Raw genomic sequence first — 27,871 nt, forward strand, 5'->3', positions numbered from 1 at the left:
CACTTTGGTTGATCCATAACATGGCTGTTGTAAATAATGTGGTGATAAACATATGGGTGCATATATCTTTTCAGTCAGGGATTTTGTTTTCTTCAGGCAAATTCCTAGAAGTGGGTTGTATGGTATTTCTATTTTCAGTTTTTGGAGGAACCTCCATACTGCTTTCCATAGTGGCTGCACAAATTTACATTCCTGCAACAGTGTAGGAGCGTTCCCTTTTCTCCACATTGCTGCCAGCATTTGTTATTTCTTGTCTTAGATAGTGGCCATTCTGACTGGTGTAAGGTGATATCTCATTTAGTTTTGATCTGTATCTCCCTGAATTTGTGATGTGGAGCATCTTTTCATGTGGCTGTAGGCCATCTGTATTTCTCCTTTGGAAAAATGTTTGTTAAGGTCCTCTGTTCATTTTTAAACCGGTTATTTGTTTTTTGATGATGAGGTGTGTATGAGTTCTTTATATATTTTGGATGTTAATCCCTTAACAGATAAATGTTTTATGAATATATTCTCCTATATTGTAGGATGCCTTTTTGTTCTGTTGATGGTGTCCTTTGCTGTGCAGAAGCTTTTTAGTTTGATGTAGTCCCACTTGTTCATTTTTTGTTTTGTTTTCTTTGCCCAAGGAGATGTGTTCAGGAAAAAATTGCTTATGTTATGTTCAAGAGATGCTGCCTATGTATTCTTCTAAGAGTTTTATGATTTTGTGTCTTACATTTAGGTCTTTAATCCATTTTGAGTGTACTTTTGTGTATGGAGCTAGACAGTATCCAGTTCCATTCTCTTGCATGTACCTGTCCAGTTTTCCAAACACCAGTTGCTGGACAAACTGTCTTTTCCCCATTGTGTATTCATAGCTCCTTTATTATATATCAACTGACCATTTATCTGGGCTCTCTATTCTGTTCCATTGATCTATGGGTCTGTTCTTGTGCCAGTACCACAATGTTTTGATTAGTGTAGCTTTGTAGTATAGCTCGAAGGCAGGGAATGTAATACCCCCAGCTTTGGTCTTCTTTCGCAGAATTGCTTTGGCTATTCAGGGTCTTTTGTGGTTCCATATTAGTTTTAAGATTATTTGCTCTAGTTCATTGAAAAATGCTGGTGGTGTTTTGATAGGGATTGCACTGAATCGGTAAATTGCGTTGGGCAGGATGGCCATTTTTTTTGGCATCATTAATCTACAACTACATGAGGAACATTATGTTTACTAGACTCCCACCATCACCAACCACCCCCTCCCACATACCCCATCAGTCACTGTCCATCAGCATAGTAAGATGCTGTAGAATCACTACTTGTCTTCTCTGTGTTGCACAGTCCTCTCCGTGCCCCGCCCCACATTATACATGCTAATAGTAATGCCCCCTTTCTTTCCCTCCCCCACCTATCCCTTCCTTCCCACCCATCCTCCCCAGTCCCTTTCCGTTTGGTAACTGTTAGTCCATTCTTGGGTTCTGTGATTCTGCTGTTGTTTTGTTCCCTCAGTTTTTTCTTTGTTTTTATATTCCACATGTGAGTGAAATCATTTGGTACTTCTTATACTCCACATATGAGTGAAATCATTTGGTACTTGTCTTTCTCCGCCTGGCTTATTTCACTGAGCATAATACCCTCTAGCTCCATCCATGTTGTTGCAAATGGTAGGATTTGTTTTCTTCTTATGGCTGAATAATATTCCACTGTGTATATGTAAGTCATCTTCTTTATCCATTCATCTACTGATGGACACTTAGGTTGCTTCCATTTCTTGGCGATTGTGAATAGTGCTGCGATAAACAGAGGGGTGCATCTGTCTTTTTCAAACTGGGCTGCTGCATTCTTAGGGTAGATTCCTAGAAGTGGGACTGCTGGGTCAAATGTTATTTCTATTTTGAGCTTTTTGAGGAACCTCCATACTGCTTTCCACAATGGTTGAAGTAGTTTACATTCCCACCAGCAGTGTAGGAGGGTTCCTGTTCTCCACAACCTCACTAACATTTGTTGTTGTTTGTCTTTTGGATGGTGGCCATCCTTACTGCTGTGAGATGATATCTCTCATTGTGGTTTTAATTTGCATTTCTCTGATGACAAGCGATGTGGAGCATCTTTTCATGTGTCTGTTGGCCATCTGAATTTCTTCTTTGCAGAACTGTCTGTTCAGCTCCTCTGCACATTTTTAAATTGGATTATTTGCTTTTTGTTTGTTGAGGTGTGTGAGCTCTTTATATATTTTGGATGTCAACCCTTTATCGGATGTGTCATTTATGAATATGTTCTCCCATACTGTAGGAAGCCTTTTTGTTCTATTGCTGTTGTCCTTTGCTGTACAGAAGCTTTTCAGCTTGATATAGTCCCACTTGTTCACTTTTGCTTTTGTTTCCCTTGCCTGGGGAGATATGTTCATGAAGAAGTTGCTCATGTTTATGTCCAAGAGATTTTTGCCTATGTTCTTTTCTAAGAGTTTTATGGTTTTATGACTTACATTCAGGTCTTTGATCCATTTCAAATTTACTTTTGTGTATGGGGTTAGACAATGATCCAGTTTCATTCTATTACATATAGCTGTCCAGTTTTGCCAACACCAGCTGTTGAAGAGGCTGTCATTTCCCCACTGTATGTCCATGGCTCCTTTATCATATATTAATTGACCGTGTATGTTTTGGTTAATATCTGGACTCTCTACTCTGTTCCACTGGTCTATGGCTCTGTTCTTGTGCCAGTACCAAATTGTCTTGATTACTGTGGCTTTGTAGTAGAGCTTGAAGTTGGGAAGTGAGATGCCCCCTGGTTTATTCTTCCTTCTCAGGATTGCTTTGGCTATTCAGGGTCTTTTGTGGTTCTATATGAATTTTAAAAACTATTTGTTCCAGTTCATTGAAGAATGTTGTTGGTATTTTGATAGGGATTGCACTGAATCTGTAGATTGCTTTAGGCAGGATGGCCATTTTGACAATATTAATTCTTCCTAGCCAAGAGCATGGAATGAGTTTCCATTTGTTAGTGTCCTCTTTAATTTCTCTTAAGAGTGTCTTGTAGTTTTTAGGGTATAGGTCTTTCACTTCCTTGGTTAGGTTTATTCCTAGGTATTTTATTCTTTTTGATGCAATTGTGAATAGAATTGTTTTCCTGATTTCTCTTTCTGTTAATTCATCATTAGTGTATAGGAAAACAACAGATTTCTGTGTATTAATTTTGTATCCTGCAACTTTGCTGAATTCAGATATTAGTTCTAGTAGTTTTGGTATGGAGTCTTTAGGGTTTTTTATGTACAATATCATGTCATCTGCAAATAGTGACAGTTTGACTTCTTCTTTACCAATCTGGATGCCTTGTATTTGTTTGTTTTGTCTGATTGCCGTGGCTAGGCCCTCCAGTATTATCTTGAATAATAGTGGAGAGAGTGGGCATCCCTGTCTCATTCCCGATCTTAGAGGAAAAGCTTTCAGCTTCTCGCTGTTAAGGATGACGTTGGCTGTGGGTTTGTCGTCTATGGCCTTTATTACGTTGAGGTACTTGCCCTCTATACCCATTTTTTTGAGACTTTTTATCATGAATGGATGTTGAATTTTGTCAAATGCTTTTTCAGCATATATGGAAATGATCATGTGGTTTCTGTCCTTTTTGTTGATGTGGTGGATGATGATGGGTTTTCAAATGTTGTACCATCCTTGCATCCCTGAGATGAATCCCACTTGATCGTGGTGTATGATCCTCTTGATGTATTTTTGAATTTGGTTTGTTAATATTTTGTTGAGTATTTTTGCATCTACATTCATCAGGGATATTGGTCTGTAATTTTCTTTTTTTGTTGTTTCTTTGCTTGGTTTTGGTCTTAGAGTGATGCTGCCTTCATAGAATGAATTTGGAAGTATTCCCTCCTCTTCTATTTTTTTGGAAAACTTTAAGGAGAATGGGTATTTTGTCTTTTCTGTATGTCTGATAAAATTCAGTGGTGAATCCATCTGGACCACGGGTTTTGTTCTTGGGTAGTTTTTTGATTACCAATTCAATATCTTTGCTGGTAATTGGTCTGTTTAGATTTTCTCTTTCTTCCTTGGTCAGTCTTGGAAGGTTGTATTTTTCTAGAAAGTTGTCCATCTCTTCTAGGTTTTGCAGCTTGTTACCATATAGATTTTTATAGTATTCTCTAATGATTCTTTGTATTTCTGTGCGGTCTGTCATGATTTTTCCTTTCTCATTTCTGATTCTGTTGATGTGTGTAGATTCTCTTTTTCTCTTAATAAGTCTGGCTAGGCACTTATCTATTTTGTTTGTTTTCTCAAAGCACCAGCTTTTGGTTTCATTGATTTTTTCTATTGTTTTATTGTTCCCAATTTTATTTATTTTTTCTCTGATCTTCAATATGCTCCTCCTTCTGCTGACTTTGGGCCTCATTTGTTCTTGTTTTCCCAGTTTCAATAATTGTGACTTTAGACTATTCATTTGGGATTGTTCTTCCTTCTTTAGATAGGCCTGGATTGCTATATACTTTCCTCTTAGAACTGCTTTCGCTGCGTCCCATAGAAGTTGGGGCTTTAATGCTATTGTTGTCATTTGTCTCCATATACTGCTTGATCTCCATTTTAATTTGGTCATTGATCCATTGATTATTTAGGAGCATGTTGTTAAGCCTCCATGTGTTTGTGAGCCTTTTTGTTTTCTTTGTACAATTTATTTCTAGTTTTATGCCTTTGTGGTCTGAGAAGTTGGTTGGTAGAATTTCAATGTTTTTGAATTTACTGAGGCTCTTTTTGTGGCCTAGTATGTGGTCTATTCTGGAGAATGTTCCATGTGCACTTAAGAAGAATGTGTATCCTGCTGCTTTTGGGTGTAGAGTTCTGTAGATGTCTGTTAAGTCCACGTGTACTAGTGTGTTGTTCAGTGCCTCTGTGTCCTTACTTATTTTCTGTCTGGTTGATCTGTCCTTTGGAGTGAGTGGTATGTTGAAATCTCCGAGAACAAATGCATTGCATTCTATTTCCTCCTTTAATTCTGTTAGTATTTGTTTCACATATGTTGGTGGTCCTGTATTGGGTGCATATATATTTATAATGGTTATATCCTCTTGTTGGATTGACCCCTTTATCATTATGTAGTGTCCTTGTTTATGTCTTATTACTTTCTTTGTTTTGAAGTCTATTTTGTCTGATACCAGTACTGCACCTTCTTTTTTCTCCCTATTGTTTGCATGAAATATCTTTTTCCAACTGTTGTCTTTTAGTCTGTGTATGTCTTTGGATTTGAGGTGAGTCTCTTGTAAGTACCATATAGATGGGTCTTGCTTTTTTATCCATTCTGTTACTCTCTGTCTTTTGATGGGTGCATTCAGTCCATTTACATTTTGGGTGATTATTGAAAGATATGTACTTATTGTCATTGCAGGCTTTAGATTCATGGTTACCAAAGGTTTAAGGATAGCTTCTTTACTATCTGTGTAACTTAATTCACTCATTAAGCTATTATAAGAACAGTCTGATGATTCTTTATTTCTCTTCGTTCTTATTCCTCCTCCTCCATTCTTTATATGTTAGGTGTTTTATTCTGTGTTCTTTTGTGTTTCTTTTGACTGCTTTTGTGAGTAGTTGATTTTATTTTTTGCCTTTAGTTAGTATTTGGTTGGTCTGCTTTCTTTGCTGTGATTTTATTTTCATTGTTGACACCTATTTAGCCTTAGGAGTGCTTCCATCTAGAGCAGTCCATTTAAAATACCCCATAGAGGTGGTCTGTGGGAGGCAAATTCCCTCAACTTTTGCTTGTGTCCGAATTGTTTAATCCCTCCTTCATATGCAAATGACAATCATGCTGGATACAGTATTCTTGGTTCAAGGCCCTTCTGTTTCATTGCATTAAATATATCATGCCATTCTCTTCTGGCCTATAAGGTTTCTGTTGAGAAGTCTGATGATAGCCTGATGGGTTTTCCTTTGTAGGTGACTTTTTTTCTCTCTCTGGCTGCCTTTAATAGTCTGTCCTTGTCTTTGATTTTTGCCATTTTAATTTTTATGTGTCTTGGTGTTGTCCTCCTTGGGTCCCTTGTGTTGGGAGTTCTGTGGGCCTCCATGGTCTGAGAGACTATTTCCTCCCCCAGTTTGGGGAAGTTTTCAGCGATTATTTCTTCCAAGACACTTTCTATCCCTTTTTCTCTCTCTTCTTCTTCTGGTACCCATATAATGTGAATATTTTTCTGTTCTGATTGGTCTCAGTTCTCTTAATATTCTTTCATTCCTGCAGATCCTTTTATCTCTGTCTGCCTCAGCTTCTCTGTGTTCCTGTTCTCTGATTTCTATTCCATTAGCGGCCTCTTGCACCTCATCCAGTCTGCTCTTAAGTCCTTCTAGAGACTGTTTTATTTCTGTATTCTCCCTCCCAAGTTTATCATTTAATTCTTGCATATTTCTCTGCAGATACATCAGCATGGTTATGACCTTTGTTTTGAATTCTTTTTTGGGGAGTTTGGTTAAATATATCTCCCCAGGTCCTCTGTGTGGTGTTGTCTGGGTAATTTTGGACTGGACCAATTCTTCTGTCTTTTCATGGTGATAGAGGTAGCCGTAGGCAGGTAGCACATGTGTCAGGTGTAAGAACAAAGTTCTTTCCTGCTTGCTGGTCACCTTGCCCTTCTCCACTGCCTGTGTCAGTTACCTGCACTCCTAGAGCAGCCTGCAGATTAAACCCCTAAGCTTCTGTGGGCAAGGTCTCTGTCAGGGTAGCGCAGAGCACTGAGCGGAGTGGCAGGTGTGCCAGGTGTGCTCTCCTGTGAGAGCAGTGCCCCCACCAGGCAGCTGCATGCTGGCAGCGGCCTTTGGGTCTGGTCCGGGTGGCTGTGCGCTGGGAGGAGATTCTGGGCAGCTGCTGGGGGCACGGTCTCTCCCGGGGCACTTGGTCACTGCAGGCTCGTGCAGGCCATTCCCGGGCTGCTTGGTCGACTGCTGCTGCCAGCTCATGTGGGCCACTCCTGGTCCCCTCGCTCAGCCACCACTGCCGGCTCACACAGGCTGCTCCTGGGCCCCTTGCTCTGCTGCCGCTGCCACTGCCAGCTTGTGCGGGCCACTTCTGGGCTGCTGGCTCACCTGATACTGGGCCGGTGTGTCGGGGTCCGTGCCGGCTGGGGGAACGACTGGCTGGCTGCTTATCGCCATGAGGGGCTTCAGAGCTGCGCTGCCGCCTAGAGAGTTAGGTTGCCTGGAGTTCCTCGGGATTCCCAGCTGCTGGGCTGAGTGTGCTGGGATGATTCTGTCCAGCTGTGAGGTCCCTGTCTCTTTAAGACTTTCAAAAAACATTTACTTTTCTTTTGTCCCAGGGAAGCCAGTTGCAGGGACCCGCTCATAGATTTTTGTTCTTCCATTTCTCTAATATCCAGCACACCATGCACCGTGTGTCTGTGTTCCCGGTGCGGATTACTAGAGCTTGTTGTTTGTAGTCCTGGGCTTTCACTCCCTCCCTGCTCCGACTCCTTTCTTCCCACAGGGGAGCTGGGATAGGGGTGGGGGCTTGGGTCCCACCCGGCCATGGCTTGCATCTTACTCCCTTTGTGTGATCCTGAGTTCTCGCAGATGTAGATGTAGCCTGGCTGTTGTACTGTATCCACTGGTCTCTCTTTTAGGAATAGTTGCATTTGTTGTATTTTCAAAAATATATGTTTTTGGGAGGAGATTTCCGCTGAACTACTCACACTGCCATCTTGGCTCCTCCTCCAGGATGGCCATTTTGACAGTATTAATTCTTCCTATCCATGAGTATGGGATAGATTTCCATGGATTTGTGTCTTCTTTCTCTCATTCGTGTCTTATAGCTTTCAGAGTACAGGTCTTCCACCTCCCTGGTTAGGTTTATTCCTCAGTATTTTATTCTTTTTGATGCCATTGTAAATGGAATTGTTTTCCTGAGTTCTCTTTCTGCTTGTTAATTGTTAGTATGTAGGAATGCAGATTTTTGTCTATTAATTTTGTATCCTGAAATTCTGCTGCATTAATTTATTAGTTCTAATAGTTCAAATCTCTCACTTTAAATCAAAAGCTAGAAATGATTAAGCTTAGTGAGGAAGGCAGGTCAAAAGCTCATACAGGCCAAGAACTGAGCCTCTTGTGCCAAAGAGTTAGCCCAGTTGTGAATTAAAGGAAAAGTTCTTGAAGGAAATTAAAAGTACTACTCCATTGAACATATGAATGAGAAAGTGACATAGCCTTATTGATGATATGGGGAAAGTTTTATTGATCTGGATAGAAGACCAAACCAGCCACAACATTCCCTTAAGCCAAAGCCTAAGCCAGAGCAAGGCCCTAACTCTCTTTAACTGTATGAAGGCTGAGATGGGTGAAGAAGCTGCAGAAGAAAAGTTTGAAGTCAGCAGATGTTAGTTCATGAGGTTTAAGGAATGTGGCCATCTCCATAACATAGACGTGAGAGGTGAAGCAGCAAGTGCTGATGTAGCAAGTTATCCAGAAGATCTAGCTAAGATAATTAATGAAGGTGGCTACACTAAACCACAGATTTTCAACAGAAATGAAACAGCCTTATATTGGAGGAAGATGTCAACTAGGACTTCCATAGGTAGACAGGAGAAATCAATGCCTGGCTTCAAAGCTTCACAGGACAGGCTGACTCTCTTTGTTAGGGGTTAATGCAGCTGGTGACTTTAAACTGAAGCCAGTGCTTACTGACCATTCCAAAAATCCGAGGGCCTATAATAAAGGAATTATGCTAAATCTATTCTGCCTGTGCTCTGTAAATGGAACAAGAAAACCTGGATGATAGCACATCTGTTTACAACATGGTTTACTGAATATCTGAAGCCCACTGTTGAGACCTACTGCTTAAGAAAAAAATTCCTTTCAAAATATAACTGCTCATTGACCAAATGCACCTGGTTGCTCAAGAGCTCTGATGACAATGGATAACACAATTATTTTGTTTGAAAAAATCTGAACTAGAGATATACACTAAGGGTTTATGCAATTGGATGATATTGCCAAGGAAGTGGAGACAGAGAAGAGGAGTAGATCAGAGTTCTAGGGATTCCAAAATAGGAGAAATGAACAAAAGAAAGAGAGAGGGAATGGCCAACGAGGTAGGAAGACCAGAAGAGTATAGTTTCTGGAAGCTAAGTGATAAAAATGTTTCATGGTGAAGGGACTGGTGAAGGGTTGCTGCTGACAGGTTAAATAAAATGAATGCTAAAAGTTGACTCTGGGTTTAGCCATGTAGAGGTCTCTGTGGACCACAACAGGAGCAATTTGGGGGAGTGATGGGGGTGAAAGCATGGAGTGGCTTACAAGAAGAGTTGAGGTTTAATAGAATATATAGGTTTAAAAGAATATGTAAGGACAGATGAGGGGTGAGGCTTAGGGGCCCTGCAGGGAGGCGGAGGCCGTGCTGGGGGGCAGCCAGGGCTGGGGGTTGGTGAATGGGATATTACTCAGCCATGAAAAGGAACAAAGCCATGACATGCCCTGCAACATGGATGAATCCTGAAAACATCACGCTGAGTGAAAGAACCCCAACACAAATGGCCACCTATTGCAAGACTTCATTTCTATGAGGTATTCAGAACAGGTAAATCCATAGAGACAGAAAGTAGTGGTTGTCAGGGGCTGGGAGGAGGGGGATGAATGCTTAATGGGTATGAGGTCTTTTGGGGAGATGGAAAGTTCTGGAACTAGATAGAGGTGATGGTTGCACAACATTATGAGGCTACTAGATGCTGAGGAATGACATACATTAAAGTGTTTAAGGGCTAATTTTATGTTATGTGAATTTTACCTCAATTAAAAAACATCAAGTCACCAAGCTATAATCGTTCCATGCTTCTGCTCTGGCTTCAAATAAAAGGATTTATAAGGTGTGTGGTGGGAGGCAGTGGAGGGAAGAGAAATGGCCTGCCTGGTGTTAATTCTCTTCTCCTACCGGTGCATGAGGCTTCCTGACTCCCAGCTGGGTCTACACAAGTGGCTGCGACCTCCAGGAGGGTTCCACTTGGGAGTCTGCCTGTTAGAGCCACTCATACACAGTGAACTCTCAGGATGGTGGTGACAGCAGAGTCATAGACCAGATGGCTAACAGTGGTCATCCAGGCAGAAAGGGAGGCAGGCAAGACCAGGCAGCTGCTTAGTTTATGAGGAATCTGTGGAGTGATGAGTAGGTGGCTGGGGAAGGAGCCTGCTGGGATCCATAGAATGGGTCATCCTATCCACTCAATTATTAAAATCCTCTTCTACTGAGGCCACCCATTGGTTAGGGTCTTAGTCCATTTGGGCTGCTATAACAAAAATACCATACATAGGCTGGGTGACTTAAAAACAATGGGCATTTATTCCTCTCAGTTCTAGAGGCTAAAAGTCCAGGATCAAGGCATCAGGAGATCCAGGGTCTGGTGACAGCCTACTTTCTGGTTCACAGACAGCATCTCCTCGCTGTGTCCCTCACCTGGTGGAAGAAATGAGAGTTTTCTGGGGTCTTGTTTATAAGGACACAGATCCCATTCATGAGGGCTCCAGTGATCTAAGCACTTCCTGAAGGCCCCACCTCCAAAGGCCATTACTTTGGTATTAAGGTTTGGGGTTAATGGGGTTAATTTCACATGAATGGGGTGGAGGGACCATAGCTGTGAGCATGGGACACAATACTTTTGCTTGTGCAGAGAAGTCTATCCACACACCTCTTCCAGAGACTGCCTTGTCATGGATTTTCCAGTCACCTTCCTTTCAAGTACATGACAAGGATTTCCTTGCAAGTACTTCTGCCAGACCACAGCCCACAACCCATGAAGCACCTCAGTTTTCTCTTCCTTGATTGATTGTAGGGAACTCCCCCATGAAGCCATAGGTGCAGGAGGGGAGAGAGAAGGCAGTGTAGCAGGATGCTGTACCAGGTGACTTTTGCTTATAACCATGTGGGTTTATGTTATCCTTATAATAATAATATATATTTTAAAGCCTTCATAATCCCTGCAGACTCATTGATAGGGTATTAAGAAGGGGCCGATGTGGAGCAAGAGATGGTGTGGGAACCATCCCCAGCCTTGGTTGAAAAACGCAGCCCACCCGCTGTTTCTGTACAGCCTTCAGGTTAAGGATGGCCTTTTCATTTCTAAATGGTTGAAAAAAACAAAAAATTTTCACAATACAAAAATTATATGCAATTCAAATTTCAGTGTCTAAGGGGATCAAGAGGACAGGATAGATGTTGTTTAAGGGTATAAACATACAATGAGTATTAAATACGCCCTGGAGGGGTAATGCACAGTAAAGCAAATATAGTCAACAATATTGTATTATTGCCATCACCCTTGCAGAGACCACAACTTAATTATTCCAACCACTAAAAAGAAATGATAGTTACATAATGTGATGGAGGTGTTAATTATCGCTCCAAAGGCAATCACGTCACGTTATGTAAATACATCAAATTAACATGCTGTACACCTTTAACTTACACAATACTGTTGTTGAATGTATTTCAATAAAAAAATTCAGTGTCTACAAATCAAGTTTCATTGACAAAAAAATATGTAAGGAGTGGAATTAGGAACAACTAGTATAAACATGTCTTGAAGAATTTTGGTGAAAAAGAGAAAAGAGAAGGTACAGAACATGGAAAGAGGGACTTAAAAGAGGTTTGTTTTTTCTTAAGTATAGTTTAAATCCTGGATATAATACAGGATTTTTAAAGATGGGGAAAAAACTAGCATGTTTCTATGCTTCTATGAATGATCCAACAGAGCGGGTAAAACTGATTCAGGAGAGAGGGGCAAGTTTGGTGTGATATCCTGGAGTGGTGAGGGGAAGGAATCTGATGCTCAAGCAGAAGGGGTAGGCTTAGCTAAAAAGCATTTGTCCAATGTGATGGGATGGAAGGCAGAGGGTACTGGTAGAGCTGTGAAGTTCATTTATAAGGGCTTCTCTTACTAGTTAATGTACACTTTAAGTAATATCTTCTTGATCTGTGTATCCTTATTAGAAGATAGATGCAGAATTAAACGTTTGCTGAATAAATACATAAATAAGATTCATATTTTTAAAAGAAGACTGTAGTTTAAATGTCACTTAACAAGCTAAACTATTTCTAAATATCCAACAGCAATCTTATCATTGTTGATAAAGGTTGGCATGCAACAACATCTATGAAAATACTAGGAATCTCATACATGGAGATCATCTGCTTCTTGCTGAAAGTATAGTTTACCCACAAAGAACTTGCTATTTCTCAAATGTGCTGTATCCTTTTCCCCTTTCCTCTCCTTAATTATTCTGTTTTTCAGCCCTGATTGCTCTTTCTTCCTATGGAAATCCAACTTATTCTTTAAGGTCTAGCTCAAGTGCTATCTTCTCTGTGAAGCGTTTCCTGATTACTCTGCCAGAATTAATTGTTTCTATTTAGGACACATTTTATTTAACTTACATTAACACTTCTCAAATTTTTTGCACCTAAAAACCTCTAACAGAAGAGAATGAATTTATTAGTCTTGAGGGTATAGTCCAAGTTACATCTTTTTTTTGAGGTATGGTATTTGTTTTTAAAAACACATAAAATTTTGTTATTTTTCACAAAAGTATCTTTTACATTTTGACTTAAACATATTTTAAGGTACTTATCAGTTATTTAATTCTACCCCTGATCATCCCCCCAAATTATAAGAAAATGAATACTCCAAAAGATGAGTCATGTTTATTTTGTGCCTTTGTGTGTCCCTGGGACTATTTATATCCTAATTTGAGAAATGCAGATTTGTTTGACTCTCCTGCTGGACCATGAAATCATCAAAGAAAGGGACATCTTAATTTCTTTGTATTTTAACCCCTGCCCTGCCTTGAATAGTGCCTTGGATAAAGCAGCTACTTAGTAAAGTATCTTCCACCTTGCTCCCAAACAATATAATCATAACATTCTGGCAATATCTTTGGATTACATTTCTTCTTGCTGCTATGGGATGAAAGCAATAGTAATAGTAAACAAAACAAAACAAAATTCCAACAATTCAAATATCTATGGACAGACGAATAGAGAAGTAAACTGGTATGCTCACAGGATGAAATGTTACACAGCACATAGAAGTGAATGAACAAGGTTACATGGAACAATATTGGTGAAGTTTAGAAACAATGTTGATGGAAAAGTATGATACCATATTTTATAAAGCTCAAAAATAAGCAAAATGAAACTGCATTACTCAGAAATACATAAGTGATCAAAACACAACTCCCCCACAACAAAAGCAAAGGAACTAAACAAAATTAGGATAGTGCTTGCCTACTGTAGGGAGATAAGGGATGCAACTGGAGAGGAACACACAGATAGATAGATACATGTTACTGACAATTTTCTAGACCTTCAGTTAGGTGAAGGATTCAAGGGTGTTCATTATACTATTATACTTTCTAACTTACATGTACATATATTCTTTTATAAATATCAAATACTACATTAAAATACAATAAAAATGCTACATGGGCTTTTTTAAAAATCTGGAGTTACTCAGAATTTTTTTTTATTAAGGTGTTTCTCAGAATTTTTATGTTAATGTAAATCATGACTTTCCAAGAGAAGAACACAGTGTTTTCCAAACTAAGTTGGCTTTGGAACCCTTTTTAAGTAGAATACCTATCAATATCTCCCCAAACAAAGTTTCTATAGAACAGACCTTGGGAAACACTGAATTAAGATATAGATTATTTCCTTGATTATAATCACTGGGGTTACTTCATCCTATGATATTTTCTTATGAACAATGTAACTCCCTATTAAAAAATGTAGCTACTTCTTCCCAGTTCCCAGCTAGGCACTGGACTCCCAATTTATGAAAAAACAAAATGCAAAGCAAAAGAAAACAAACAAGAGCCCTTGGCCCTAGTCCTTCCCCACCAAGTAGAAACAGGACAAAAGTGCAAGGTGTAAAGGCATGGTGTAAAAGGTATAACCTTGTAAGACTTTTCTGGTAGACTAATTAGCAATTTAGCATTTTAAAAATGTTTATAGTCTCTGACACAGTAATTTCATCTGAACATTGCTAGCAGTGCAAAGAATCTAGGATCACACAATCTGAGCTTGAATTCCAGCTTTTCACTTCCTTGCTATATGACCTAAGGCAAATTACTTAATTCCTCCATGTTCCAGTTTCTTCATTTGAAAATTGGGATCACAACAATATTACCTCTTGGATAATGAAGGTTAAATGAGATAATATATGTAATGACATCAGGAGATTATCTGGCATACAGTATATGCTCAATTATTATCCAAGTGAATAATTGGACAGTGTATTAAGATATACATAGAATGATGTCTTGTCAATGGGTTTCAGCCCCGGGCAAGTTTGCTATGGATTCAATGTGACCAAAGAAAATGACAGTAAAATGTTCTTGGGGTGAAAGGGTTATACCCAACTTTTATTTCCAGGTGGCAGGTCAGTCACTAAAATCCTATTCACTCAGAGCGAGTCTGCATGCAGCAAGCCGGTCTCTGCCTCTGGGCCCCTCTGTCTGCACAGCCATCCTCTGGGCCTCTGTGCCAGCAAAGCCATCCTCTGGGCCTCTCTGCCTGCACAGCCGTCCCACACAGCCATCCTCTGGGCCTCTCTGCACAGTCGTCCTGCACAGCCATCCTCTGGGCCTCTATCCTCAGTGCTGCCACCACTCCAGCCTCTGCTCTGCTCTCCTGCAGCCATGCTACCGTGTCGCGCCCAGAGTACTGGGTTGAGCTCTTCATATAGAGTCAAGAGCAATGTATTGCCCACAGGTGTGCAGTGAGCTAGTCAACCAGGGCCAGGTGAGAATCCTGGCCACAGGAACTTTCATTTTATCCACAGATGTTCATTAGAGCATTATTTATAAGAGGGGAAAATTATAAACAATTGTGGGGAAGTTGGTGTTCCTATGGCCAGGATCCTCACTGAACTTAAACCACCTGATGATGTAACTGACCTGTTGCTAGGCTACCGCTTACACACCTTTAGGCAATAAGCTATTGTGCTATATAGAGAGCTCAGCCCGGTGCTCTGGGCAGAGGCAGAGATGCTAGTGCTAGACTTACCGCCAGGAAAAGCTGGGTAATAAACCCTTTCACACCAAAGAACGTTTTGCTGTCAATTTCTTTGGTCACATTGAATCCATAGCGAACTTGCCCAGGGCTGAAACCCATTGGCAAGACAAATTAACACCAAACAATATTTGTTTTGTTCACCACTGTATCTCTAGTCTCAAGATAGCTCCTGGAATATAGTATGTGCTCAATATTTATTTGTTGAGTGAACAAAAAACAGGATTGGTTAAATAAGTTGTGGCACAGACAATAGAAAACATTCAGTCATTAAAAATGACATATTTTCATTGAAAGTACATGTATATTATATTCCCATTTATCTAAAAATATATGTGTATACATTAATAGAAAAAGGTCTAAAAGGCCTTCAAAGCCATCAAGATATTGACACTGGTGGGATGGCAGCAGTGTGGATGGGATGGTGGGATGGCAGCATTTGGATTTTTTATTCTTTTGGTTAGTTGTATTAGAATTTTTTTCCCTACAAGGATTATATATTGATTTTGTAATGACAGCTATTTTTAATTTAAAAATATATGTTTCAGTGCACAAATAAATTGGAATCAGGGAACACACCTAGATTTGAATCAGGGGTTAAATTCAGTTTTTGCAAAAGCATATATTATAAGAGTTATTCATTCATATGCCTACTTTCTGAGTAGACACTGAAATCTGTAAAGATATAGAACATATCTTCATCTTTTTTAGCACCCTGCTCAAAGCCTTCCACAGAATAACCACTGCAAAAATGCTGGTCACATGAAGATATGCTCCATTACATTTCTTACAGTGGTGTCTAACACTCTGGCCACAGGAGGCAAATAAACTGCCCCTCAAATCTCTAAAGATGGTGATGGTTTCAACAATTTAAAAATTGATCCTAAAATGTACATAAGTGAATACGATCGTCTTCTGGATTCCTCTTCCTTTGAAACGCAAATTCTGTTACAGGATCCTAATTTTTCTGTAAATAATTCAGAGATTGACCCATCTCATGGTTACAGGAGAAGCCCAAGTTTCTAGTGTTACTTATTGAGGTAGAACTCTATGAAGTACTGTTGATAATACAAATCAGCCCCTTCCCAGATTCCAATTTATTTACAGAAATTCAAAATGCCAACTGTTTTCTAAGCCCTAAACTATACTCTTTTACAAAAACGTTACTGTTTCTGACTTTGTCAGAATTATATTATTACCAATACTTAACCATCATCTCAGGTGCTGATTAAAATAACAGCTGTCATTAGTTAGTCAAGTTAATCATTTTTATTCAAAGAGCAACACTGTCTTAAATCTAATTCTTAATTATCTTTGGCTGACAAAATTCTTAAAACAAAAGTAAATGACTCCTCACTTTTGTATGGTTTTTTTCCCCTGCTTTGGTTTGTAATATTTCTTAGTAGGCAGTAAGCTTCAACATATTGTCCATTAGTAAAAATGTATTTTGCCTATCCTATAAGTGACATCAATAAGCAAAGCATTACAAAAATCACAGCTAGATAAATCTTCCTGAAATTTTATTTCTATTGAGTGCTTAGGAGGTCAGACTAAAATAGACTGAGTTCAATTACAGTCTATGACTTTGGACAAGGAACTTGACTTCTCTAAACTTCAATTTTCTCATCTGAAAAATGAGGTTGATGATAATAAGAAACATATCCATACCTTATTGTGTTATTACAATTAAACAAAATTGAATGGGTAAAGCAGCACCACCCAACAGAAATGTAGAAGTCACCAATGTAAGCTGCCATGTAATTTTAAGTGTTCTATTAACCACATTAAAAAGGTAAAAAGAAATAGGTAAAATCAATTTTAACAGCATATATAACTTAAAAATACAAAACATTATTGATTTTAAAAATTATTAATCAGACATTTTATACTTTTTTTGGTACTAAGTCCTTGAAATCCAGTATGTGTTTTATACCTGTAGCATATGTAAAGTTAGACTAGTCACATTTCAAATGCTCAACAGCTATATGACTTATTGGGTAGTACAAGTATAAAGTATTACAACAACACTTAGTACACGGTATGTGATAAATAAATTTTAGTTCTTCGTATCATCATAACTCCCTCCTAGAAGTTGTTATGGATCAGTGTTCCTCCAAGTATGTGACACAAAACGCCATCTTATATCAGGTGATTCTAGGGCATGGCTAAATAATAGTGAGAAAACTATTCCTTTTAAAACTATCTTTTTATCTTTCTGACTAGATCAAAGAAAAAGTGTAAGCTTGGTAATAGAGTATTTTGTTTTTTAAAATTTTTAACAAAAATTCCTAAATAATAAAGTATAATACATAGATAATAAAATTTACCAATACTAAGGGTACTCTTTGATGATTATGGCAAATGTATATGGTCATGTAAGCATTTCCTCAGTCAAGATACAGAACATTTCCATCACCTGAGCCAGGGTGTCTCAATAATCAAGAAACTAACAAACCCTCAACAAGAGACAGGAAGTCAACCCCATACCTTTGAATACATAATGTTAAATTGCTTTCCATAAAACTTATATAAATTTAGAGAGATTCAAGATGGCGGTGTGAGAGGTGAGACAGAGAACTCCTCCCAAAACCATAGACAGTGAGAAAATATAGTTAATACAACTAACCCTAAAACACCAACAGGAAAGAAGGCTGCACCAGACTACATACAGACCTCATGAGCAGAGTAGACCTCATGAAACAGGGTAACGTACCAAAGCATTGATCTGGCAGAACCCAGGCCCTTCCCCGACGCCAGATCACTGGCAGGAGGAAGAGAAATGGAGCAGGAAGGGGGTGAAAGCCTGGGACTGCTGAATACCTAGCCCTGGAGATCTGCTTTGCAAGCAGAAAACTACATTGTGTGGTGTTCTGGAGAATGGGGAGCTGGGACAGGCGGAGTGCCTGAGAAACAGATTCCGGCTGCTTGTGGAGGATGGAACACATCCAGCTGCTCTGAGACAAGGGAAAGGCAGGTGGTCTGAGAGGCTTTCTAGCAGTGAGAGGGCTGCTGAAGGGGCGGGGTTTGCACAGAGCTTGCTGTGCAGGAGAAGGGATAGGGAGGCAGGTTGTGTGGGAACACTCTGCCCAGCAGATTGGGAACTTTGAAGAGCTTCAGGCGCTCCATTCCCCTGGCTAGCAACTCAGATCTGAGGCCCCCGACTGTGATACTGCTGCAGCCTGCTGTGCCTTCCTCCAAGCATGAAGGCACCAGCAGTTACTGTGCTGGGGTCAGGCAAGCCAGAGGGAGGCCCTGCCTGCAACAGCTAGAGATGCAAAGCGCAGAGGCTTACACCTGTGAGGTAGGCTCACTGGCTCTGATACTGGAGACAGGAACAGCAGACAGGAATGAGGAAACAGATCTTTCCTACCCCAAGGCACCAGCTCCACTCACCTACAACCCCCAACCTCACTCTAGGAGCTGAGCAGCTCCAAAGACTGGAGCTTCTGGGCACTAGGGGGCACCACACAGAAATATGAAATGACAAAAGAACATGGTTCAGACCAAATTCTCACAAACCCCAGAAAAAGTGCCAAATGAAACTGAACTCACCAATCTGCCTGAAAGAGAGTTCAAAATAAAAATTATAAAAACACAGAGGTAAAGAAAAATATTCAAGAACTCAGGAACAAATTTAAGTTGGAGATTCCATCATTAAGAAATTCAATATCTGCAATGAAACATACAATGGAGGGATTTAAAAGCAGATTAGATGTAGTAGAAGAGACGGTAAATGGAACAGAAATTAGAGAAGAGCAATACAAAGAAGCTGAGGCACAAAGAGAAAAAGAATCTCTAAGAATGAAAGAATATTGAGAGAACTGTGTGACCAATCCAAATGGAACAATATTTGTGTTATAGGTGTACCAGAAGAAGAGAGTGAAAAGGGATAGAAAGTGGCATTGAGGAGGTAATTGCTGAAAAATTCCCCAATCTGGGGAAGGAGATAGTCTCTCAAGCCATGGAGGTGCACAGATCTCCCAACACAACGGACCCAAGGAAGACAACACCAAGACATATAATAATTAAAATGGCAAAAATCAAGGATAAAGATAGACTTAAAAGGAGCTATAGAGAGAGAAAAAAGATCACATACAAAGGAAAACCCATCAGGCTATCATCAGACTTCTCAACAGAAACCTTACAGGCCAGAAAGGAGTGGCATGATGTATTTAATACAATGAAGCAGAAAGGCCTTGAACCAAGAATACTCTACCCTGCAAGGTTATCCTTTAAATTTAAAGAAGGGATTAAACAATTTTCAGATAAGCAAAAGCTGAGAGAATTCACCTCCAAAAAACCACCTCTACAGTGTATTTTGGAGGGACTCCTATAGATGGAAGTATTCCTCAGGCTAAATAGATGTCACCCAAGGGATAGACAAAGAGTACAGAATATGATTCATAACATACAAAGAATGGAGGAGAAAGAAAAAGGAGGAAGAAAAAAGAACCTTTAGGTTGTGTTTGTAATAGCATATGAAGTGAGTTAAATTTGACTGTTAGATAGTAAGGGAATTGCCCTTTAATCTTTGGTAACCATGAATCTAAAGCCTGCAATGGCAATAAGTACATACCTATCGATAATCACCCTAAATGTAAATGGTCTGAATGCACCAATGAAAAGATGTAGAGTCACTGGATAAAAAAAACAAGACCCATCTACATGCTGCCTACAAGAGACTCGCTTCAAACCCAAAGACATACACACACTGAAAGTAAAGGTATGGAATAAGATATTTCATGCAAATAATAGGGAGAAAAGAGCAGGAGTTACTGTACTTGTGTCAGGCAAAATAGACTTCAAAACAAAGAAAGTAACAAGAGACAAAGAAGGGCATTACATAATGATATAAGGGTCAGTCCAACAAGAGGATATAACTATTATAAATATCTATGCACCCAACACAGGAAGACCTACATATGTGAAACAAATACTAACAGAATTAAAGGAGGAAATAGAATGCAATGCATTCATTTTAGGAGACTTCAACAAACCACTCAATAAAAAGGACAGATCAACCAGACAGAAAATGAATAGAGACAGAGGCACTGAACAACGTACTAGAACAGATGGACCTAACAGACATCTACAGAACACTCCATCCAAAAGCAACAGGTACACATTCTTCTCAAGTGCACATAGAACATTTTCAAGAATAGATCATACAGTAGGCCACATAAAGAGTCCCAGCAAATTAAAAAAAATTGAAATTATACCAACCAGCTTCTCAGATCACAAAGGTATGAAACTAGAAATAAATTACTCAAAGAAAATGAAAAAGCCCACAAACACATGGAGAGGTAACAACATGCTCCTAAATAATCAATGGATCAATGACCAAATAAGAACAGAGATCAAGCAATATATGGAGACAAACGACAAGAATAATTCAACACCGCAAAAAATCTGTGGGATGCAGCGAAGGCCAAGCTAAGAGGGAAATGTATTGCAATACAGGCCTACTTCAGGAAAGAAGAACAATCCCCAAAGAACAGTCTAAACTCACAATTAATGAAACTAGAAATGGAAGAATAAATGAGGCCCAAAGTCAGTAGTAGGAGGGACATAATAAAGATTAAAGCAGAAATAAATAAAATTGAGAAGAATAAAACAATGGAAAGAATCAATGAAAGCAGGAGCTGGTTCTTCAAGAAAATAAACAAAATAAATAAACCCCTCGCCAGACTTATCAAGAAAAAAAACAGAGTCTATACACATAAAGAGAATCAGAAATGAGGAAGGAAAAATCACTACAGACACCACAGAAATACAAAGAATTTTGTAAAGAATCAGTAAGTGTTGGAATTAGTTAAGATACTGAAAGAGGAGATGCTATTAATAGGAATATGGTAATCATAGAAAGAAATGGTTTGGCTTGAAAGACAGGTAGGAGCCTTGGAAGGCATGGACTTTGAGGACGTAACTAGTATCTGTATAGTACTTTACAACTTTAAGATGCTTTCAAATACATTATCTTTCAGTACATCATAACAACCAGGTCTAATGTCTAAGAACTCTTTTTTTCACAGCAGAGGGACTATGATGAAATGGGGAACCTCTCAGGTAGCTTTCAAGTAGAAAGTTCTCTGAGTAGGTGTTCTGCTGTTGCTCTTCTGGGTGAACATCATCCTAAGGGTTCAAAAGGAAGAAATTTCTAAGATGTAAACCCTGCAGTCATAACAATTTCCCTACTTTTTCCTTTTGTGGTAGCTTTTCCACAGAACAGTCACTGAATACAGACTATTTACAATATCTGTTCAAATGTTCCACTAGTTTCTACTATAATGTGAAGAAATTTCAGTTGTACAAATTATCAAGTAAAAATACTCAACTTCATATGTATTTCAATCAACTTGGCATAAGTTTAAAATATCCATTTGGATCTCTGTTGTCACTTTTCTCACAGGCACAATGGTTCATTTCCTGACCTTGTGGCGCTTTCTTTCTACCTTAATTTTACTCAATTTCTGGTTGACCTCTGTACTTTTCAGTAAATCTGAGATAGTCAAGTAATTACCCACAAAACTGGTATGGAGGCAAAGACCACTTGCAGGAATCTTCCTATACCCTTCTCTTTCTATTTCAAAGAACTTCCTTTCTAATTACCTTCACTTGGATCTTGATTCCTGGCTCCGTCCTATTGAAAAATCCACTGCTATTCCTTGACATTTGGTACTGATATTTAGAATGCCTAGCTTGGCTCTTAGTTCTCCCTTAAGGACTTGGCCCAGATCTTATCCAAGATTACTTTGAGGACACTACTTTGTTTACTTTTGAGCCCTTAGGACCCTGCCAATGGCTCGGGTCAGTGTTCTGGAAGATTTATCTATTCCCTCATGAAAAGAAACCTGTAGGTACAAACTGAGTTCTTTCTCTCAGCTAAAGCAGGGCATTTTTGTCTGCCTGGATCCCATATTATACTTTTATTTAATTTTGAACTATTTCCCTCAACTATGAGACACACCAACTTGACTGACAGTGATAAACACTACATTGAGATTCCAGTGTATTAACCAGAGAAGAGAAGAAAAAGAATGTGAGAGAATTCTAATTCATAGCAGGTACATGCTACATGGTGGTATTTATATGTTGGAAAGATGACTGAATTATATAATGAACTTTGGGGATTCTCTTTCCTTATTACATTTTCAATAAGCCTTGAGACTAACAAGAGAGTATATGTTTACATTGGCACATAATAACAATGACTGAATAAAGAGTGAAACAGAAAAGCACAGTCTATTTAAGAAGATAGGATTAGAGGAGATTCTCAAGCATGAGTAGGGTGATGGAAATCTCCCTAAACCACACATATTTTGAAAATACAGCAAATACAACTATTCCTTACAAAGAATTATTAGAGAATACTATGAAAAATTATATGTTACCAAAGTGGATAACCTAGAAGAAATGGACTTTCTAGAAAAATACAACCTTCCAAGGCTGACCAAGGAAGAAACAGAAAATCTGAACAGACCAATTACCAGCAAAGGAATTGAACTGGTAATCAAAAACCTACCTACGAACAAAAACGCCTGGACCAGATGGCTTCACTGCTGAATTTTATCAAACATTTAGTGAAGACCTAATACCCATTCTCCTTAAAGTTTTCCAAAAATAGAAGAGGAGGGAATACTTCCAAACTCATTCTATGAGGCCAGCATCACTCCAATACCAAAACCAGGCAAAGACACCAAAAAAAAAAGAAAATTACAGACCAATATCCCTGATGAACATAGATGCAAAAATACTCAAGAAAATATTAGCAAATCGAATTCAAAAATACATCAAAAAGATCATCCATCAAGATGAAGTAGGATTTATTCCAGGGATGCAAGGATGGTACAACATTTGAAATCCATCAACATCATCTACTACATCAACAAAAAGGATAAAAACCACATGCTCATCTCCATAGATGCTGAAAAAGCATTTGACAAAATACAACATCCATTCATGATAAAAACTCTCAACAAAATGGGTATAGAGGGCTAGCACCTCAACAAACAAAAAGCAGACAATCAAATTAAAAAATGGGCAGATAATTGAACAGACAGTTCTCCAAAGAAGAAATTCAGATGGTCAACAGACACATGAAAAGATGCTCCACATTGCTAGTCATCAGAGAGATGCAAATTAAAACCACAATGAGATATCACCTCACACCAGTAAGGATGGCCACCATCCAAAAGACAAACAACAACAAATGTTGGAGGGGATGTGGAGAAAGGGGAGCCCTCCTACACTGCTGGTGGGAATGTAAATTAGTTCAACCACTGTGGAAAACAGTATGTAGGTTCCTCAAAAAACTAAAAATAGAAATACCATTTGACCTAGGAATTCCACCCCTAGGAATTTATCCTAAAAATGCAGGATCCCAGTTTGAAAAAGACATATGCACCCCTATGTTTATCACAGCACTATTTACAATAGCCAAGAAATGGAAGCAACCTAAGTGTCCATCAGTAGATGAATGGATAAAGAAGATGTGGTACATATACACAATGGAATATTATTCAGCCATAAGAAGAAAACAAATCCTACCATTTGCAACAACATGGATGGAGCTAGAGGGTATTATGCTCAGTGAAATAAGCCAGGCAGAGAAGGACAAGTACCAAATGATTTCACTCATATGTGGAGTATAAGAACAAAGGAAAACTGAAGGTACAAAACAGCAGCAGACTCACAGAACCCGAGAATGGACTAACAGTTACCAACAGGAAAGGGACTGGGTAACATGGGTGGGAAGGGAGGGATAAGGGGGAAAAGGGGTATTAGGATTAGCACACATAATGTAGCAGGGGTCAATACGGGGAAGGCAGTGTAACACAAAGACAAGTAGTGCTTCTGTAGCATCTTACAACACTGCTGGACAGTGACCGTAATGGGGTATGTGGTGGGGAGGGGTCTAGTAACGATAATGTTGCTCATGTAAATGTACATTAATAATACCAAAAAAAGTTATACCAACTTATACTTCTAAAAATATCTGAGACTGCTTCACTGCACTTTTATCTTAAGGAAATAATCAGAGATGGGACAAGGGGTTATTGATACACAAGATGTTTATTGCTGCATTATTTATATCAAAAAAAAGTTGTAAACAATCTAAGTGTTCAGTAGTAATAATTAAATACACATCCTTCAAATAGAAAATATGTAGCCATTAAGATTATTTTAAATAGTTTTTAGTGATTTCTGGGGAAAAGATGGCGGCATGAGAAGTGAGACAGAAACATTCTCCAAAAACCACATATAACACGAAAATACAACAAATACAACTTCCCTGATCCCAGGTCACAGTCAAGAGGAAGAAAAACGGAGCAGGGGTTGGGGAGTGGAAGCCCAATACTACTAATCACCACCCCTGGTGATCTGCTCCAGGAGCACAAACCCATATTACATGGTGCTCTTGAGATGAGAGGGGTTGGAAAACAATGACAGGCAGAATACTCGGAGTCTGAGATGCGAGCCACTTGTGGAGAACAGATACCCACAACAGACCATGCTGGGACAAAAGAAAGGCAGGCACTTTGAAAGACTTCCCAACAGTGAGAGGGCTGCTAAAGGGGCAAGGATTACACAAGCTTGATGCTCAGGAGAAAGGACAGGTGGACAAAATCATCCCATCACATTCAGCACAGCAGGTTGGGAACTTTCAAGAGCTTCAGGTGCTCCATCTCCTTGGCTGGCAATGCAGAACTGAGGCCCCCCACTGCAATATGCAGCCTGTTGCTCCTTCCTCCTGGCCAGCAACAGGTTGCAAACCTGCAGCCCCTGCCATCGTGGCAGGCCTGCCAGATAGCAGCCCAACTACAGCAGCTACAGGGGCATAAGGCAGTCTGCTCCCTGCACGCTAGGCCCACTGGCCCTGACAATGGAGGTATGCACTGCAGCTCAGGAAAGAGCTCTTTCCTCCCAGCAGGCACCAGAGCCGATCATCTGCAACCCCTGCCATCGCTCCAGTTGCTGGGCAGCTCCAGAGAATAGAGCTTCTGGGCATGAGAGGGCACCACCTATACAAAGTGATTATTCCATATTATTTGTTACAAATATGAAGCAATGAAAAAAACCTTGTGCAAACCAAAATCCCTCTTATACCAGAAAGAGGGCTCAATGAAACTGAAATCACCAATCTTCCTGATAAAGATTTCAAAATAAAAATCATAAACATGCTCATAGAGCTACAGAAAAATATTCAAGATCTCAGGGATGACTTCAAGAAAGAGATAGAAACTGAAAAAATACAGTATCTGAAATGAAACATACAATAGAGGGATTTAAAGGCAGTTTAGAAGAAGAAGAGGAGACAGTAAATGGAATAGAAATTAGAGAATAGGAATACAAAGAAGCAGAGGCACAGAGAGAAAAAAGGATCTCCAGGAATGAAAGGATATTAAGAGAATCATGTGACCAATCCAAATGGAACAAGATTCACATTATAGAGGTACCAGAAGAAGAAGAGAGAGAAAAAGAGATTGAAAATCTCTTTGAGGAAATAATTGCTGAAAACTTCTCCAATATGGGGAAGGAAATAGTCTCTCAGGCCATGGAAGTACAGAGATCTCCCAAAACAAGAGGGGGTCCTAAGGAAGATAACACCAAGACATATAATAATTAAAATGGCAAATATCAAGAACAAGGACAGAGTAAAAAAGATCACATACAAAGGAAAACACATTAGACTATGTAAAACTTCTCGGCAGAAACTTTACAAGCCAGAAGGGAGTGGCATAATATATTTAATTCAATGAAACAGAAGGGCCTCGAAATAAGAATATTCTGTCCGGCAAGACTATCACTTAGATCTGAAGTAGGGATTAAAGAATTTCCAGATAAGCAAAAGTTGAGGGAATTTACCTCCCACAAACCAACTCTACAGTGTATTTTGGAGGGACTGTTATAGATGGAAGTGACCCTAAGGCTAAATATCTGTCACCAGAGAAAATAAAACCACAGTAAAGGAAGTAGACCAATTAATTACTAAGCAAATGCAAAATTAAATCAATAAATTAATTGCTGACTTAGCTACCCACTAAATCAATCACAGGATACACAAAGAGTACAGTATACAACACCTAATACATAAAGAGTGGAGGAGGAAGAAAAAAAAGAGAGAAAAAAAGAACCTTTAGATTGTGTTTTTTTATTTATTTCTTCATTCATTCATTTTGGTATCATTAATCTACAATTATAGAAAGAACACTATGTTTACTAGGTTCCCCCCTTCACCAAATCCCCCCCACATACCCCTTCACAGTCACTGTCCATCTGCATAGTAAGATGCTGTAAAATCACTACTTGTCTTCTCTGTGTTGTGCAGCACTCCCCGTGCCCCCCACGCACTATACATGCTAATTGTAATGCCCTCTTTCTTCTTCCCCACCCTTATCCCTCCCTTCCCACCCATCGTCCCCAGTCCCTTTCCCTTTGGTAACTATTAGTCCTTTCTTGGGTTCTGTGATTCTGCTGCTGTTTTGTTCCTTCAGTTTTCCTTTGTTCTTATATTCTACATATGAGTGAAATCATTTGGTACTTGTCCTTCTCTGCCTGGCTTATTTCACTGAGCATAATACCCTCTAGCTCCATCCATGTTGTTGTGAATGGTAGGATCTGTTTTTTTCTTATGGCTTCTTTATCCATTCATCTACTGATGGACATTTAGGTTGCTTCCATATCTTGGGTATTGTAAACAGTGCAGCTATAAATATAGGGGTGCATCTGTCTTTTTCAAACTGGAGTGCTGCATTCTTAGGGTAAATTCCTAGAAGTGGAATTCCTGGGTCATATGGTATTTTTATTTTGAGCATTCTGAGGAACCTCCATACTGCTTTCCACAATGGTTGAACTAGTTTACATTCCCACCAGCAGTGTAGGAGGGTTCCCCTTTCTCCACAACCTTGCCAACATTTGTCATTGTTTGTCTTTTCGATGATGGCGATCCTTACTGGTGTGAGGTGATATCTCATTGTGGTTTTAATTTGCATTTCTCTGATGATTAGCAATGTGGAGCATCTTTTCATGTGCCTGTTGGCCATCTGGATTTCTTCTTTAGAGAACTGTCTATTCAGCTCCTCTGCCCATTTTTTAATTGGATTATTTGCTTTTTGTTTGTTGAGGTGCATGAGCTCTTTATATATTTTGGATGTCAACCCCTTATCAGATGTCATTTATGAATACATTCTCCCATACTGTAGGATGCCTTTTTGTTATATTGGTGGTGTCCTTTGCTGTACAGAGGCTTTTTATCTTGACATAGTCCCACTTGTTCATTTTTGCCTTTGTTTCCTTTGCCCGGGGAGATATGTTCATGAAGAAGTCACTCATGTTTATGTCCATGAGATTTTTGCCTATGTTTTTTTCTAAGAGTTTTATGGCTTCATGACTTACATTCAGGTCTTTGATCCATTTGGAATTTACTTTTGTGTATGGGGTTAGACAATGATCCAGTTTCATTCTATTACATATAGCTGTCCAGTTTTGCCAACACCAGCTGTTGAAGAGGCTATCATTTCCCCACTGTATGTCCATGGCTCCTTTATCAAATATTAATTGGCCATATATGTTTGGGTTAATGTCTGGAGTCTCTATTCTGTTCCACTGGTCTGTGGCTCTGTTCTTGTGCCAGTACCAAATTGTCTTTTTTACTGTGGCTTTGTAGTAGAGCTTGAAGTTGGGGAGCAAGATCCCCCCAACTTTATTCTTCCTTCTCAGGATTGTGTTGGCTATTCGGGGTCTTTGATGGTTCCGTATGAATTTTTGAACTATTTGTTCCAGTTAATTGAAGAATGCTGTTGGCAATTTGATAGGGATTGCATCGAATCTGTATATTGCTTTGGGCAGGATGGCCATT

General features: G+C 39.3%; 1 protein-coding gene and 1 long non-coding RNA gene across 5 annotated transcripts in view; one reads left to right on the forward strand and one right to left on the reverse strand.

The window, feature by feature from the left end:
- Positions 1 to 27,871, forward strand: part of LOC118973630 (uncharacterized) — an 83,059-nt gene that overhangs the window by 15,678 nt on the left and 39,510 nt on the right. The window lies entirely within an intron of this gene.
- The window catches only part of VPS45 (vacuolar protein sorting 45 homolog), a 132,084-nt gene that overhangs the window by 10,477 nt on the left and 93,736 nt on the right, over positions 1 to 27,871 (reverse strand). Inside the window, exon 15 of one of the 4 annotated variants that reach the window (XM_073234559.1) lies at positions 10,281 to 10,404. The exons of the other annotated variants lie outside the window; for them this stretch is intronic. Coding sequence (XP_073090660.1) covers positions 10,401 to 10,404 — 4 coding nt within the window. The 3' untranslated portion in view covers positions 10,281 to 10,400. Of the gene's footprint in view, positions 1 to 10,280; positions 10,405 to 27,871 lie in introns of those variants that run through there. 4 annotated transcript variants of the gene reach the window in all.

The sequence above is a fragment of the Manis javanica genome, chromosome 4, assembly GCF_040802235.1.
Source record: "Manis javanica isolate MJ-LG chromosome 4, MJ_LKY, whole genome shotgun sequence".
NCBI lineage: Eukaryota > Metazoa > Chordata > Mammalia > Pholidota > Manidae > Manis > Manis javanica.